The sequence below is a fragment of the Urocitellus parryii genome, chromosome 11 (genome assembly GCF_045843805.1).
Source record: "Urocitellus parryii isolate mUroPar1 chromosome 11, mUroPar1.hap1, whole genome shotgun sequence".
Lineage (NCBI taxonomy): Eukaryota > Metazoa > Chordata > Mammalia > Rodentia > Sciuridae > Urocitellus > Urocitellus parryii.
In genome coordinates this window covers 7038391-7053393 of record NC_135541.1, presented here as the reverse complement: position 1 = coordinate 7053393, position 15003 = coordinate 7038391, and the positions used below count along the sequence as shown (strand labels likewise).

General features: G+C 42.1%; 1 protein-coding gene across 2 annotated transcripts in view; it reads right to left on the bottom strand.

The window, feature by feature from the left end:
• The window catches only part of Vps13d (vacuolar protein sorting 13 homolog D), a 244841-nt gene that overhangs the window by 196528 nt on the left and 33310 nt on the right, over nt 1-15003 (bottom strand). For both annotated transcript variants that reach the window (XM_026397870.2, XM_077791173.1), the window contains exons 13-20: nt 13070-13249; nt 11546-11676; nt 10652-10727; nt 9734-9904; nt 8530-8660; nt 6886-7018; nt 2792-5005; nt 1012-1163 (exon numbers count right to left, since the gene is read on the bottom strand). In XM_026397870.2, coding sequence (XP_026253655.2) covers nt 1012-1163; nt 2792-5005; nt 6886-7018; nt 8530-8660; nt 9734-9904; nt 10652-10727; nt 11546-11676; nt 13070-13249 — 3188 coding nt within the window. The remainder of the gene's footprint in view (nt 1-1011; nt 1164-2791; nt 5006-6885; nt 7019-8529; nt 8661-9733; nt 9905-10651; nt 10728-11545; nt 11677-13069; nt 13250-15003) is intronic.

Sequence of the window (15003 nt, the reverse complement as noted above, 5' to 3'; positions counted from 1 at the left end):
GAAAAAAAAAAGAAAAAGGAAAAGAAGAGTTAGTGATATAGCTCAGCAGTAGAGCACATGCCTAGCATGTATGAGGCCCTGGGTTTAACACCTGGCAAAACACACACACATACACACACACACACACACACACACAGACAGACACAGAAAGACACACACACACAGGCGGTGGAGGGGTGGGGGGCTACGGGAGTCCCTATCCTGATCCATTTCATTTCAGACAGGGCAAGACTAATTCTCCCTTGAAAGATCTGTCAACGGCATAGATAATCACATCATTTTATAAGCTGGGCCAAGTATGTCAAAAGTGTGACAAGAATTATATCCTCCTGGGAAGAGACTCTGATTTTTTTTAAAGCAAAAATTTCCCTGCTCCCAAATGGCAATGAATGAAGAGTCTGCCTTCTTCCTCTGAGACACACAAAGAAGGCTAACAAGAATGCTGTCCAGTGATTAAACATGACAAAATTATTCCATGTTTATTGGAATAATAGCATTAATGATATTTCCTTGAAATCATATTTTCCATCTACATTTAATAAGCATAAATATATAGCATTATAATCCAAGTATAATAGATTTATACAGCATAAATATAAAATAAATAGAGGCTGAGTATTTAAAATCCCAAATATCCCTGAAATCTGAAACTTTCTGAAAGCCGATAAAATGCTCAAAATGTTTCAGACTTTACAGCATTTCAGATTTCAGAGATTATGAATAGGGATGCTCAATCAATAAAGTCTTCATAAAGGGGCAGGGGTTATGCGAGCACTTGCCTAGAACATACGAGGCACTGGGTTCAATCCTTAACACCAAATACAAAAAAAATAAGCCAATAAAATAAAGGCATGCTGTTCATCTACAACTGCAAAAAAAAAAAAAAATTTAAGACTACATAAATATTCCAAAATCTAAAAAACTCTGAAATCTGAAACACTTCTGGTCCCAAGCATCTCAGGGAAGGGACATTTTAGCTGCCCTAGTCTGAAAATCAGTTGAATAAATTACCTGAACTGGATTGACGAACTTTCCTTCGATCTTCATGATGCTAGAGGTCCCCAGGTCATCTGGACTAAGAGAGAAGGTCAGTTCAGACTCTCTCTCAATAGGAATCTTTTCCAGTTTAAACTGAATGGTGGTGTTGTTCAGGATGTGAAAAGCTGGTAGAAGAGAGGAAATGACAGATTATTAACACTAATCTTACATTATTATTGCTGATTAAGTGTGGAGTGTATAAAATACAGCCCATGAGTTATTCTTAGACTTGAAGGGCAGGTCAGCCTAGCATCAAGGGGTACATGACCAAGAACAAACTTTGATGACTATCCCAAGGCCAAACTGGGAGGAGAGATAAAAGGTAAAATTACAGGAAAAAATTCATGACATGCTTTATTTGGCAGCTTTAAAATATGACGTGATAAACACACTCATCCAGTCCAGGAGACTACATTAAGCTTCTCTTTGCCTTCCAAGCTGATTTTCCAAACCACATTGCTCATCCTTACCTAGCATTCAGATATAGATGGATCCCTTTTCTTGGGCCTAAATCAGAATCAAGGTCAACAGAGGATCTAAGATCAACTTTTATCCCAAACAGAGAAAGAAATCTTTCAGTATGTATGTACCAGAAGCAGTGAATTAACATGTGAAAATCATAGAAGGATAAGTTTTCAAAGTATTTATTTCTTCACCAACAAAACCATGCTCTAGAACCCACATGATTTTCCTAGATGCCAAGACTAACAGATTGAGCAGGGCATGGTGGCACATGCCTGTAATCCCAGTGACTCGGGAGGCTGAGACAGGAGGATTTCCAAAAGCCAGCCTCAGCAATGGGGAGGTGATTAGCAACTCAGTGAGACCCTGTCTCTAAATAAAATCCAAAATAGGGGGCTGGAGCTGGGGCTCAGTGGTAGCACACTTGCCTGGCATGTATGAGGCACTGGTTCAACAACTAAAAGATTTTTTAAAAAATACAAAATTGGGCTGGGGATGTGGCTCAGTGATCAAGTGTCCTTGAGTTCAATCCCCAGTACCCTAAAAAAAAAAAAAAAAAAAGATTGGGGGTTTGACTCTGCAGTAGAGCATCCCCTGGGTTCAATCCCTGGTACCTTAAAAAAAAAAAAAAAAAAGACTAAAAGATTGAAAAGATTGAACTGATGGCACTAGCTGATTAGAGTTAGAACACAAATTCATTCCTCGCACCCTCTTCCATCCAACCCATTATAGGACATGGCAGAATACTAGAATATTCTGTATAACATCCACCAACTATGTTTCACATTCCATTTATGCTAATCCCTTGAGCTATCATGAGCTAAAACATGTATCTAGAAAAACGCTACAGTTTAGAAAATTTGACCAAATTAAACAACACTAACCAAATCCATCCATTGAAGCATCTCTACAACTGAGCAACCATGCAATTTCCAAAAGAGAATACTTTTAGAAAGTCTTATTTTGGGCTGGGGCTGGGGTTCAGTGGTGGAGCACTTATCTAGCACCTGTGAGGCACTGGGTTTGTTCCTCAGTACCACATGAAAATAAACCAATTTTTTAAAATAAAGTTTTAAAATCCTTGTTTTGCTAAAAATGGTATTAAATGGAAAAAGGTGAAAATATACCAACGTACTACGAAGCATTCTGTCAAAATTTTATCACGATTTCTAAAATATTAACTGGGGACAATTCCAGAAGAAAATGTTTTTGTTGCTGTTTTTAGTGAAATACTACACAAGCTGGGTTTTGAAGCTTTAAACAAAATTAAACAGAAACTTATGCCCCTTACCTTGACCTCTATGCAGAGATTCAAAGAAATCATGTCGGGTGAAATGCGCTTCCTCTTGACTATTGGCACTGGCCGAGCCAGAGGGTGGACAAAACGTCCGATTTACTTCAGCCCCAGCACCTTCTCTGCCTGCCAGTTGGGTGCAATTCAAAGAATACAGTTTAATGTCTTTGATTTCCACCTGCAGACGGTCACTTCTGGACTCGTCATCTCCTGCCACAAAATTCTGGATGAATATCTGTCCCAGGTGTCCTACCAACAACTCGGGACTCCCCGGCTTCCGGGGGATAGAAACAACTGGAGATTCAATGTAGACGTTCAGGATTAGCTTTACGGTGTCGGAATGACAAGAAGTGAGGCCAAACCCATATATTTCATTTTCCTCTAAGATAAAGGGTTCCCGGGACTTCTTTGGAGTCTCAAAGAGGGACACCATTTCACTGTACTCAGCAGTCTTGGTAGCTAATACTGTGGTGACTTTGGTGGCTGCACTTTTCAGCATACTTCGAAAATTCTCTTCCAGTTCATCCATGGATAATGTCAGCTCCTTCAGGAATTTGGCAGAGTGATTATAATGTAGGGAAGCCATCTTCAGGTTGAGGAAACACTCCTGTTTAGATTTCTCAACAAATGTGAAACTCAACGCTTCAGTAAGGGCTGCATCTTCCATTCTGACAAACACCGATTCAAAGTAGCCAATGTCACTGACAATATTTTCATAGCCTGCAGAATTCCCAATGCTGACAACATACTGGTTCTTAACATTATCTTGTGTCAAATCCATAAGCTGCAAACAGCCAAGAGAACCATTCACATCAAATGTGCTCCCCATTGAGACGTTAACTTTGGTGCCACCTACACTTGCAGTCGCGATTTTCCTACCATGCTTCTCTCCGTTTGCCATCCCCACTGTCCGGAGGAGCAGTAAGTTAAGTCTGTGGATTTCCACTGCAACCTCGGTATTTTGTTCATATGTAGATTGGTAAGTCCCTTGTTCTCTAAAGCTTCTTTCAAAATCAGTCATTAAAGGCTGAGGGCTCAAATCATCTTTCTCCTTGGGGAAGGATTTTTGAAGAAAACCAATTAGCTCCACAATTGTCTCTGGATTTAGGATAATATCCAAATTATTCACCTGTAATGAAATCACCTGAAGAGTGCTGTCTAAGTTCATTGAGGGGCACTCTGAACTCACAAACTGATATTCCAACTTAATGAGAGACTCTTGTTCTTTGGTGAGAATTTTATCCAGTGAAACACTAGTTGCAGATCGGTCATTCAGGGTAGCTACATCAGTTAAGGAAGCCACATTAGGTCCAGAGACAGGAGATTGTGCCCTGCTATCCCGGAGGCTTCCTGTTGGAATATCAAAACTTAAGTTCTTATGTGAAGCCATCAAAAGGTCAAAATCAGCACCATAGGTCTGCATGGTGTCCACCAGGAGCAAACCATGAACAGTGAGTGAGACTTCAGCATCATAAGGCCTCTTCACAAAGTGAGCATTGGTACCAAATACCTTGAGCACAGAAATGTACCTGCCGTTGCTCTCAACACCAAGCTGCATGCAGTTAACCTTAAACTCAGCCAGGAGCAGCTGCGATTCCACCAGAACCTCCCGGGTATGCTGCTCCAGCATCACAATGCTCTGGGTCAGGTTCATTACCGAGTCCTGCAAACTTCCCCGCTGTTCTTCTTGGGGGAAAATCTTCTCTTTAATCTGAGTGTCAGATGTCTTCATTTCTGGGGTGGTAAGGAGAGCAAAGCAATTCTTTAGAGCAGATATCTTATCCTCATTGATGTGGATTTTTAAGTCTGGTAAGTTGCCTGAAAGCACGGCCCCTGGGTACTTGGGATCTGAAGTATAAATCAGTCGCCGTTCTAGCTGCAGATGAACATTGAACTTCTCCACCACGTGGGTCGGTCCCACATCGATATCCTGGACATGCTTCCAGTTGTCCTTCACTCGCCCAACCATGATCTGGAGGTCCATAAATGACAGCGCGTACTTCTCGTACATCTTTGTGTTCATCAAATGTGCCTGAAGCTGCTCCTCACTGATTTCCACTCCAGCAAAAGGAGGTGTTTTCTCTCCATTGCTGCTGCTTGTCTCAGGAGGTGGGGTGTTGGGAGGTGTGGCGAGAGGGGTCTTGTACTCATCATCACTGAACTGATTCTCCTCAGAGGCTGAGCCGTCCCCACTTGTCCTGTTGGAGTCATCTGCAGAGAAAAGAGAGAAGACTCAAAGAGTACCTACTATTTTCTTCCTCCATCCTTTACTATAATGATGATGATGAAGAACAGAGATTCAGCCAACCCCAACATTTAAACAATGGAGGACACTCCAAGCGTCACATTCTGTATTGTCATTAGTAGCCATGTGAACTTGGCTACTAATGTGAAAGTGCGAACTCCACGAGAGAAAACGCATGACTATGAGGACAGCTGGAGAGCAGCTGAGGCCCGGTGTGTGGGGTGCGGCACCTTCCCAGTCTCGGGCAGCATGTCCCATCCTATCACCAACCCCGGTCACTCTGTGCTTGTCTGGCTTTTCCTGTCTTGGCTTGTTCATTTTGTTTCCCCCACTAGAATACCCTGAGGAAGGGAGGCCTCGGGCATCACGCTCAGCAACAACTCTAGAGCCCAGATCCAGGCCTGGTGAGCAGAAACTGCTGAGGGTGTGATGTTCCCCAGGCACACCCGGGATCCTCTCCACAGCCAAGTAGCACTGAGACAGCCACAGAGCGCGGGGCTCAGTCATGTGCCCTGTTCCACATTACGTTTCCTCAGTTCAGGTGGGTGCTATGTGCAGCTGAGCCACCCTTCCATTCAGGCCTAATGCCCTGCTAAAATTCCCCTTTGCACCCAACTTCCCCTCCTCTTCACGCCTCCTGCCCTCTTCTCCTTCAGGTCTACCCAGTGAAGTTGAGGTTGGAATGGGCTGATCTGCTCAACGCCACCCGCTTTACCCTGTGAGCCCTCATTCTTCCCTTCCGCCTCAATTCACTCAGATCTAATGAAATTACCTTCCAGGTGTCTCTTTTTATATGCTACTAACAAATAGGTTAAAACCCTATCCCTGACAGTAAGCACTGGGAGACAGTTTATTAAAATACACAATGTCACATAGAAACACTAATAAAAACCACAATATGACACTACTTCACAACTACAAAAACAACAGTCACAGTGATGACAGAGTGCAGACACTAGCAAGCTCAGCTGCTGGTGGCAATGTGACGCTGCAGCTGCTGCTGAGAAGTCCATAGCTCCTCAAAATACTAAAGAGACTTGCACAGGACCCAGCAACTCCACTCCCAGGTATGTGCCCGGAGAACTGGAAACATGGTTTTCTACACAAAAATCTGTATATGAACATTTGCATGTGAATATTCATTGAGTGCTAGTCATAATAGTCAAAAGGCGGACAATCCCAAAGTCTAATAAAGAAGGGTAAATAAACCGCAGTATATCTATACAAGGGACTATTATTCAGTCAAAAAAGAAATGAAGCATGGACATATACTATAACATGAATGGACCTTGAAAATGTTATGCTAAATTAAAAGCCAGATATAAAGGGTTGTATATTGTATTTCACTCACATGAAATGTTTAGAACAGACGAACCCACAGAGACAGAAAAAAAACTAGTGACTGCCAGAAGCTGGGGAGGAAGAATTTAAGAGACAATGACCACTGATGAGTTTGTAGTTTCACTGGGGAAAGGAAAATGATCTGGAACTAAACAGTAGTGAGAGTTGCACAAATTCACCAACACAACCAAAATAACTGTAGATTTTTTTAAAGTGAATTACATCAAGGTACAGCTATTATTTTAAAATTCACAGTTGAACTGGGATGTTTAAACATGTTACCTGCACTACTGTGAAGCAAACATGTTACATGCACTACTGTGAAGCAAACATGTTACGTGCACTACTGGGAAGCAAACATGTTACGTGCACTACTGGGAAGCAAACATGTTACCTGCACTACTGTGAAGCAAACATGTTACATGCACTACTGTGAAGCTTGCTTCATTCAGCAGACAGAGCAGCCCACCAAGACCTGTCTCCCCACTTCATACTGGCAATGTACCTTGGGAATTTGTCAACAGCATTCTTCCCAGATCCACAACAACTAACACAGGATTCTTGAACTTGAAGTCATCAGGGAATATCACCTGAGGGGCAGAAATGTCTAGCCGCACAGTCCACCGTTTACTTTCCTCCTGTGAAAATGAAACAAACCTCTGTTGTGTCATGGCTGTGACTGAGAACTGAGGGTTCCTCAGTGCTGTCCGTACTCCTGAAGCCCTGCCAGGGCTAGAGTGCCATGGTCTCTCTGGGATTGGAGCAGAAAGTCTATGATAAAGCCCATGAAAGCCTGAGGCCTAGAGACACCACCATTGCCAATATCTGAGGTGGAGAGAAAAAAAACCTATAAATTATTGATAACCGTACTTGAATTGATGATCCACAGGTTAAGAAAGATTTTGTTTCTAATTTGCAGAGCTTAGCACTTTAAACTATTAAAGAAATTTGAAATTCAAATAAATGTAGAAATCCACAAAAAAAATTGGGGGAGGGGAGTTATTGGGGATTGAACTCAGGGGCTCGACCACTGAGTCACATCTCAGCCTTGTTTTGTATTTTTTTTAGAGAAAGGGTCTCAATGAGTTGCTTAGTACCTTACTTTTGCTGAGACTGGCTTTGAACTCAGGATCCTCCTGCCTCAGCCTAAGATTACAGGCATGTGCCACCGCACCCAGTTTACCAAAAAGTTCTATTTATTCACAGACATTGGTAATCATGAACTTCATGCCAAAATAACTTGAGGAAAAACATAAGTTTTGATGTTCAAAATACAAATAACACACTGATTCATGAATTTGTAAACTGTTCTTCTTTGCAACTAAAAGTAGCCTCAATTATATGCATATGATAGAAGCTAACTGATACAAATGTTACCAGAAACAACCATCTTTTGTCTAAGATAACAAGAGGACACTAATTGTTATAATTTGTGTTGAAACACACAAGACACATGCAAGAAACAGGACTAATTCTCTGTCCAATACACCAGGACATCTGTTTGGAACATGGGGCTCCCTTTCCATCTGCAGCGTGTTCGCCACACAAGAGAAGCCACTCCCTTTCCAACTACTCCACCTACTGCTGCCTCTTGGAGGTGCACCACCACAGCACGCTGTGAGAAACAAACCCTTCCTGGACTGTTGAGCTGTTTCCTGGATCGACCTGTCCATGGTGTCCTCTTATCAGCTGGTCACTCAGTGACCACAGATGGTGACAAAGTAATCATCATAGCCTGAGATAGAATGCAGCTTTTTACTTCTGAGGTAAACAAAAAGAGTGCTTAAGTATTCAGAGATCACAGGACAAGGACAAGGTCAAGTCCTGAAAATGCTCCCAGAGCCATACAGAAGAAACTCGATCTAGTTACAGTGGTTTTGTTTTTTTTTTTAATTAAACTTTGACTGTCAAAGACATGAGATTTCTATTTTATGCCAGCTGACAAGGACTTCATATTTTCAGTTCACTTAATCAGTACAACTGATTACAGTAGATAATAAACTTGTCAAAAGAAACTTGCCCAGGGCTGGAGGCTCAGTGGGAGAACACTCGCCTCACATGGCCCTGGGTTCCATCCCAGCAAAGAAAAAAAAGAAAAAAGAAAAACTTGTTCCTTCCCCCATCCCCAGTGTTATGTGAGGCCACTTACAATGAAATCCCCCACCAGCAAGCGGTCGAGGGTCTGTCGGATCTCTGCCTTGGTCTGCATCTTCAGCTTGTTGTACTGTCTGCGGGCAGCTTCGGCAACTCTGAGCTCAAGTTCAGACTGATAACCAAAACCTACAAGATTGGAAACACATAGCACACTCAGAATTTCCAAATGGTTGGGTGGATAGACAAGAATTTCCACCAGAGCTAAAATACAATCAGTAACAAAAGCAGCTCCCTGGGGCTGGGTGGTGGCTTAGTGGCAGAGCACTTGCCTCCCCCGTGCAAGGCACTGGCTTTGATCCTTAGCACCACCTAAAAATAAATAAATAAAGGAATTGTGTCCATCTGCAAGTAAAACAAATTAAAAAAAAAAAAAAACCACAGCTCCCTGCTCTGCCATGACCTGTGTGACACAGGACAACAGGCATGAGGCAGAGGTGGGCTCCGGAGTGCCAGGGGTGGGGAGGTATATGAGGGAAGGTACCTATGCTACAGAATTTCTTGAAGCTTTTTCTGAAAACTATATTTCAAAATCCTTACAAAGCAAGACATAAGACATTACACAGGAAGAAAAAAGTGTAATTTAGAGGGAAATGCCTTCTTTATTGTCAGTGAGAACAAAGAAGATACTACATTCATGGCTACTGCTTACATGAAAAAAATCTCAAAAATTGGGCAAAATCTACAAGAATGTCACTGTTATAAAGGAGAGAGGGAATATGTTTCATCACCCACTCCCTGTCAAAAAGAGGGCTCTTTCCATGCCATTGTCTCAAGTCATGTGGGGGAGCAGAGGGAGGCCTAACAAATCAATGGCAATATATAGAACTTCGCAGCACCCAGCAAGTGAAGGAAGCTACAGACTCTGTGACCTGGAAGGAAGTTCTTGAACATTCCTCCTCATCCCTGATCTAGAACATCCTGGGGAGCCAAGGAAAGTGCCAGCATAAGGGAATGAGAAGAATGAAAAACTTCATGTCAAAGGGAGGCAAACAGAAAGTATGTATGATGTTGATTTCTCTGGAAAAGAGGCTGTCCAAGGACATTCACGCATCCAGTTTCTAAGGTTGACCCCACCCACACCCTCCACAGGCCTTACAGACCAACACAAGCCATGTGAACATCCGACCTTGCCCACAGAACCAGCACTGACAAAATGTTTTCTAAAAGTAACATAAGATCAAACAAACAAAAAAGTTAACCTGAGGTATGAACCTTTCCCTTGTAGAAAAAGTCTGCTACTTTTTTAATAGCCTGGGGATTATATATGATGTTCAAGGGCCTTGTGCTGACATTCAGCCGCCTCTCAAAATGACTGTGCACTGGATTTCTCTCATACAGCATCTCAAAAACTGGGTCATCTGGGTCCGCAGCTATAAGAGAGAAGAGAAGAAAGAAAATGGAACATAGCAAAACAAATACCATATTCTAAATAGACCTATGAGGTACTGGGGTGGGGGGATGTTTTCTAAATTATTTTCCAATCAGTTCACAATAATGCACATTTTAAAAACAGAATCTGGTCTAGAGGGGTAAATCAGGGGTAGAACAGCACTTGCCTAGCATCTGCAAGTGAGTTCCATCCCCAGCGCTGCAAAAAGAGGGGGAAAATCCTATAAAAACAGAGAGGGGCTGGGGTTGTGGCTCAGCGGTAGAGCGCCCGCCTGGCTCCTGTAATGGTAACCAGACTCTGTGGCTCGCAAGGTTGGCCTAGTTACACCAAGGTTAATAGTCCCACTGCGAGGGCTAAGGGGGCAGAATACATGCCTAACGTGTGAAGGGCTGGGTTCAATCCCAGCACTGCAAAAACAAACAAGAGGGGCTGGGTTATAGCTCAGTGGTAGAGCTCTCGCTCAGCATGTGTGAGGCAGTGGATTCAAACCTCAACACCACGTTAAAAAAATAAATAATAAAGGTATTGTGTCTGACTACAACTAAAAATATTTTTAAAAAAACAAGAGTTCCACCCAAGAGTGCCAGGAGGCCTCCATGCCAAACACCTACACGGCAAAGCACTCTCCCCCAAATTAAGCACTCCCTCTTTTGCTTCTGATCAAAGACAACTGATCTGTAATAATGACATTTTTAAGCCGTGGTTTTAGGAACATATGACAGTTTACCAGGGTACTGATCACTTCTGTCTGCAGATGTGGTCTGAAGACCAAAAGACTGTGAGACTCTGCCAACTTCTTTTTGCTGTAAAACACACATACAAAAAGGCTTCAGTGCCAGGGCAAGAGGGGACAATTCACTGCAGACACACATACAGCTGACTCATTGCATCACTGCCCCCAGCACAACTGAGTCAAAACTCACTTCACACAGGGTTACCGAGTACTTGCACACTTGTTTAGGTTTTTTTAAAACCTAGTAAGACCAAGTCTGTCCGTTTTCAAAGACAGTGTGCTACTTACTGCCAGTCTTGACTGGCAGTCAAGAACAGTAAGTGGTTGCTAAATGACATTGAACATGCATAACTTTTCCAAAAGAAGAATGTTTTCCCACCCTCTCTACAACTATCCCCTCGCCTCCCAAAAAGAATTATGAACAGGTTACGTTGGCTAAATATTCAGTTACCCAGGCCATCTTTTTGTCAAATATCTCGTAGTTAATACAGTATATTGTATATAAAAAATTACACATATATGGAAAACTTGAGGTGGTTTTCTTCTGGAGTCCTGAAAAGATGAGATTGCCTACCGATGAATACGTGAATACATGAAAATGACTGCCAGATACAGAGGCAATTTGAACAGAAAATAGTGGTGCTCATGGCATTTTCTTCCAAAACAGAGCAAACTATTCCACAGTGTTTACAACGTAGGAAGGGAGAACATGCAGTCTCTCCAACATTTTCTCTCTAAAAGACTGGAGAAATTGACCTGGCCCAGCCTATCAGTCTGAAGATACTCAAATGTCAGAATGAATCAGGTTAACATCATTCATCATTTGCCTAAAACAGACCACAATTCATCACCACCCCAGATGATAAGCCAGGCCACTGTGGTACCTACTGGATTAGGGAAGACCAGAAGAGGAAACATGGTTCCTTCTGTAGCCAGGTCTCGGAGAAACAATCCGCCCAACCGGACTAAAAGCAAGGAAGAATTTCTTCGAGGAAGAGATTCTGCTAGAAGTTTTACATCTACAAAAGATAAGTATGAGAGCTGGGTTGTGACTCCGTGGTAGAGCACTTGTCTAGCATGTGTGAGGCACTGGGTTCAAACTTCAGCACCACATAAATAAATAAAATAAAGGTACTGTATTTTAAAAAAGATGAATATGAACTGACATCGTGCTGTGATAGCCTAACATGTTTCTAAAAATGTTAAATATATTACAAAGTACTTTTAGATACCATGAGCTATTTGTCCATGAAATAAGAACCAAGAAGAGGGGGGGAAAAAAGGGGGGGGGGTTCTATTCTACCTATGTACCTATAAATACACAAGAACTGTTAGAAGTTTCCCAGCAGAACAACTTTTAAACTGAGTCTTTATAATTAAGTTCAAGCAATCTGCTAGTACATGCTAAGTGTATGACAGTTCAGCTCTCAAGATTATGAAGTCAAATTGTGGCCTTCTTTTTTTTTCCACCCTTCTTAAACTACTGAGGCATCTCAGATAAGTTGCTGTTTCATGAACTGAAAAATCAGAAAAAACAGTCAAATAAAAATCAGAAAAAAACACAATAAAAAAAAAAACAGTCAAATAAAATTGGTCCTAATTATGCACAGATTCTATATGTACACATTCATCTACTCCTGCAAATAAATTTGTAATCTCAAAATCAATACTCGTGGCACTTTCTTGGTCATTCGGACACAGAGCAGCAGAAAGTTTGAATCACCCAATTAATGTGCACATCCCCAGCTGAGTTCAAACAAGACAGTGCTCTGCCTCCTTGTGTTAGTTCTCACAGGTGAACAAGTGTCCTTTACCTGGTCTACTTAGAGAGCCGTTTTTCACATTTTTTGGTGTTTTATTTTTTTCAAGGTTTTGTTATTTAAAATGGCCAAGTGGAGGTAGCAATGAGGCTCAGGGGTAGAGTGCTTGCCTAATAGGTACCGAAGTCCTGAATTCCTCCGCCAGCAGCGCAAAAAATAATAAAATAAAATGACCAGGGTGGTGCTGATGTGCTGCTGGCACATCCCTAAGCCTTCTGGAGGCTGGCGTGCACTTCACAGAGGAAAGACATCCTTCAGATCAGCTTCACCTGGCATGGGTGGTAGTACTGCAGACTATGAATTCAATGTTACTGAATCAACAACAGATATATATTAAATAAGATGTTTTTAAACACAAACTCACCTTTGGGGGAAAAAAAAAAAAAAAAAGGTTTTATGTTCTGATGGGCTGACAAATGCCATGATCAGAGGCTGGCAGGAACCTAACCTGTAGGTCCCCACCTAGGGACAATGGCTCAGCCAGTGTGTGGCAAGGTTCTAGCTCATAACTACCTCGAATGAAGAGAACCAACTGGACATTCCCCCCCACCTTTTGAGAGAGACGGTAGCGGCTGGTTCTTTGAGGCAGTACCTGAAAACTCGAGCTGCATGAACGCACTTTCACTCATCTGAGGATCTCCCTGTTCCATGTGCAGCAGGGTCACTGTGCCTCGCTGCAATTGCAGATTCAATTTAGCAAAGACGTGATCTCGCTTCGTATACGTGTTCATGCATGAGGCATCCGCAGTGGGGTCAAAAAACTCCTCGGTGCCTAAGTGGTAAGGGAGAACAGGTAAGAAAAAGTATGGGACAAAAACCATACAGCCAGGCACGCTGACCACAGTAATGATGACCCTACTGTTTCCCTTTTTTAAAGAACAGGTGACTACTTAGTGTGCTAACATAAAACAACCCTGTTTTATCAACTTATCACAACAGGTAGCACAGAACTCACCACATTAAGGCTATCCAGTGAATGGTCTGTGTCTGGGTTTTGCAGGACAGTGGCCACTTAACTACATGTGACTTATGTGGCTGGTACAGTTAAGAAAGTGGATTTTTATACAAATGGCCAACAAATATGAAAAATGCTTACCATCATTAACAATTAGGGAAATGCAAAGCAAAACTACACTGAGATTTCATCTCACACCAGTCAGAATGGCAGTCATCAAGAATACAAACAGGGGCTGGGGATGTGGCTCAAGCGGTAGCGCGCTCGCCTGGCATGCGTGCGGCCCGGGTTCGATCCTCAGCACCACATACCAACAAAGATGTTGTGTCTGCCAATAACTAAAAAATAAATATTAAAAATTCTCTCTCTCTCTCCTCTCTCAAAAAAAAAATAATAATAAATAAATAAATAAAATGATAATCTTAACTGGAAAAACTTTATTAAAAAAAAAAAAAAAAAACAGGGGCTGGGGATGTGGCTCAAGCGGTAGCGCGCTCGCCTGGCATGCGTGCGGCCCGGGTTCAATCCCCAGCACCACATACAAAACAAAGATGTTGTGTCGGCCGATAACTAAAAAATAAATATTAAAAATTCTCTCTCCCTCTCTCACTCTCTCTTTAAAAAAAAAAAAAAAAAGAATACAAACAATAATAATGCTGGAGAGGATGTGGAGAAGAAACAACTTTACACTGTTGGTGGGACTGTAAATCAGTGCAACCACTGTGGAAATTAGTATGGAGGCTCCTCAAAAGACTAGGCATGGGAGTGGGGTTGGCTCAGTGGTGGAGCATTTGGCTTGCATGTGGTGAGGCATTGGTTTCGATTCTTAGCACCACATATAAATAAAACAAAGGTATGCCGACAACTAAAAGACAATTTTTTTAAAAAGACTAGGCATGGAACCACCATATGACCCAGCTATTCCACTCCTCAGTATTTATCCTGAAGAACTAAAGTCATCACACCACAGTGATACACACTCACCCATGTTTATAGCAGTGTAATTCACAATAGCCGAACTATGCAACCAGCCTAGGTATCCACCAATGGATGAACGGATAAAGAAAATGTGGTATATATACACTGTGGAGTTTTATTCACCCATAAAAAAAAATGAAATTATGTAATTTTCAGGAAAATGGATGGAACTAGAGACTCCCATGTTAAATTAAATAAGTCAACTCAGAAAGTTAAGGGTCTTATGTATTTTTTTTATAAGTGGAAGCTACAGAGAAGAAAAGAGAAAGGTGGGAGAGGATCTCCTAAAAATCAAAAGGAGATCAGCAGAGGAAAGGGACCAAAGGGTGAGAAGCAGGGAGGGAGGGGGAAAGGGCTGGGGAATGATACTGGCCAAATGACACAGTTATCTTGCGTGCATGTACAAATATGAAACAACAAATTCTACTATTAGGTCTAACTATAATGCAACAATAAGAAAAAAGGTAGAGAAAAGTAAAAAACAAAGAAATTGGATTTTTAGCCAGACACGGTGATACATGCCTGTAATCCCAGCAGCTCAGGCGGAGGAGTCAGGGCAGGAGGGCCACAAATTCAAGGCCAACCTTAGCAAC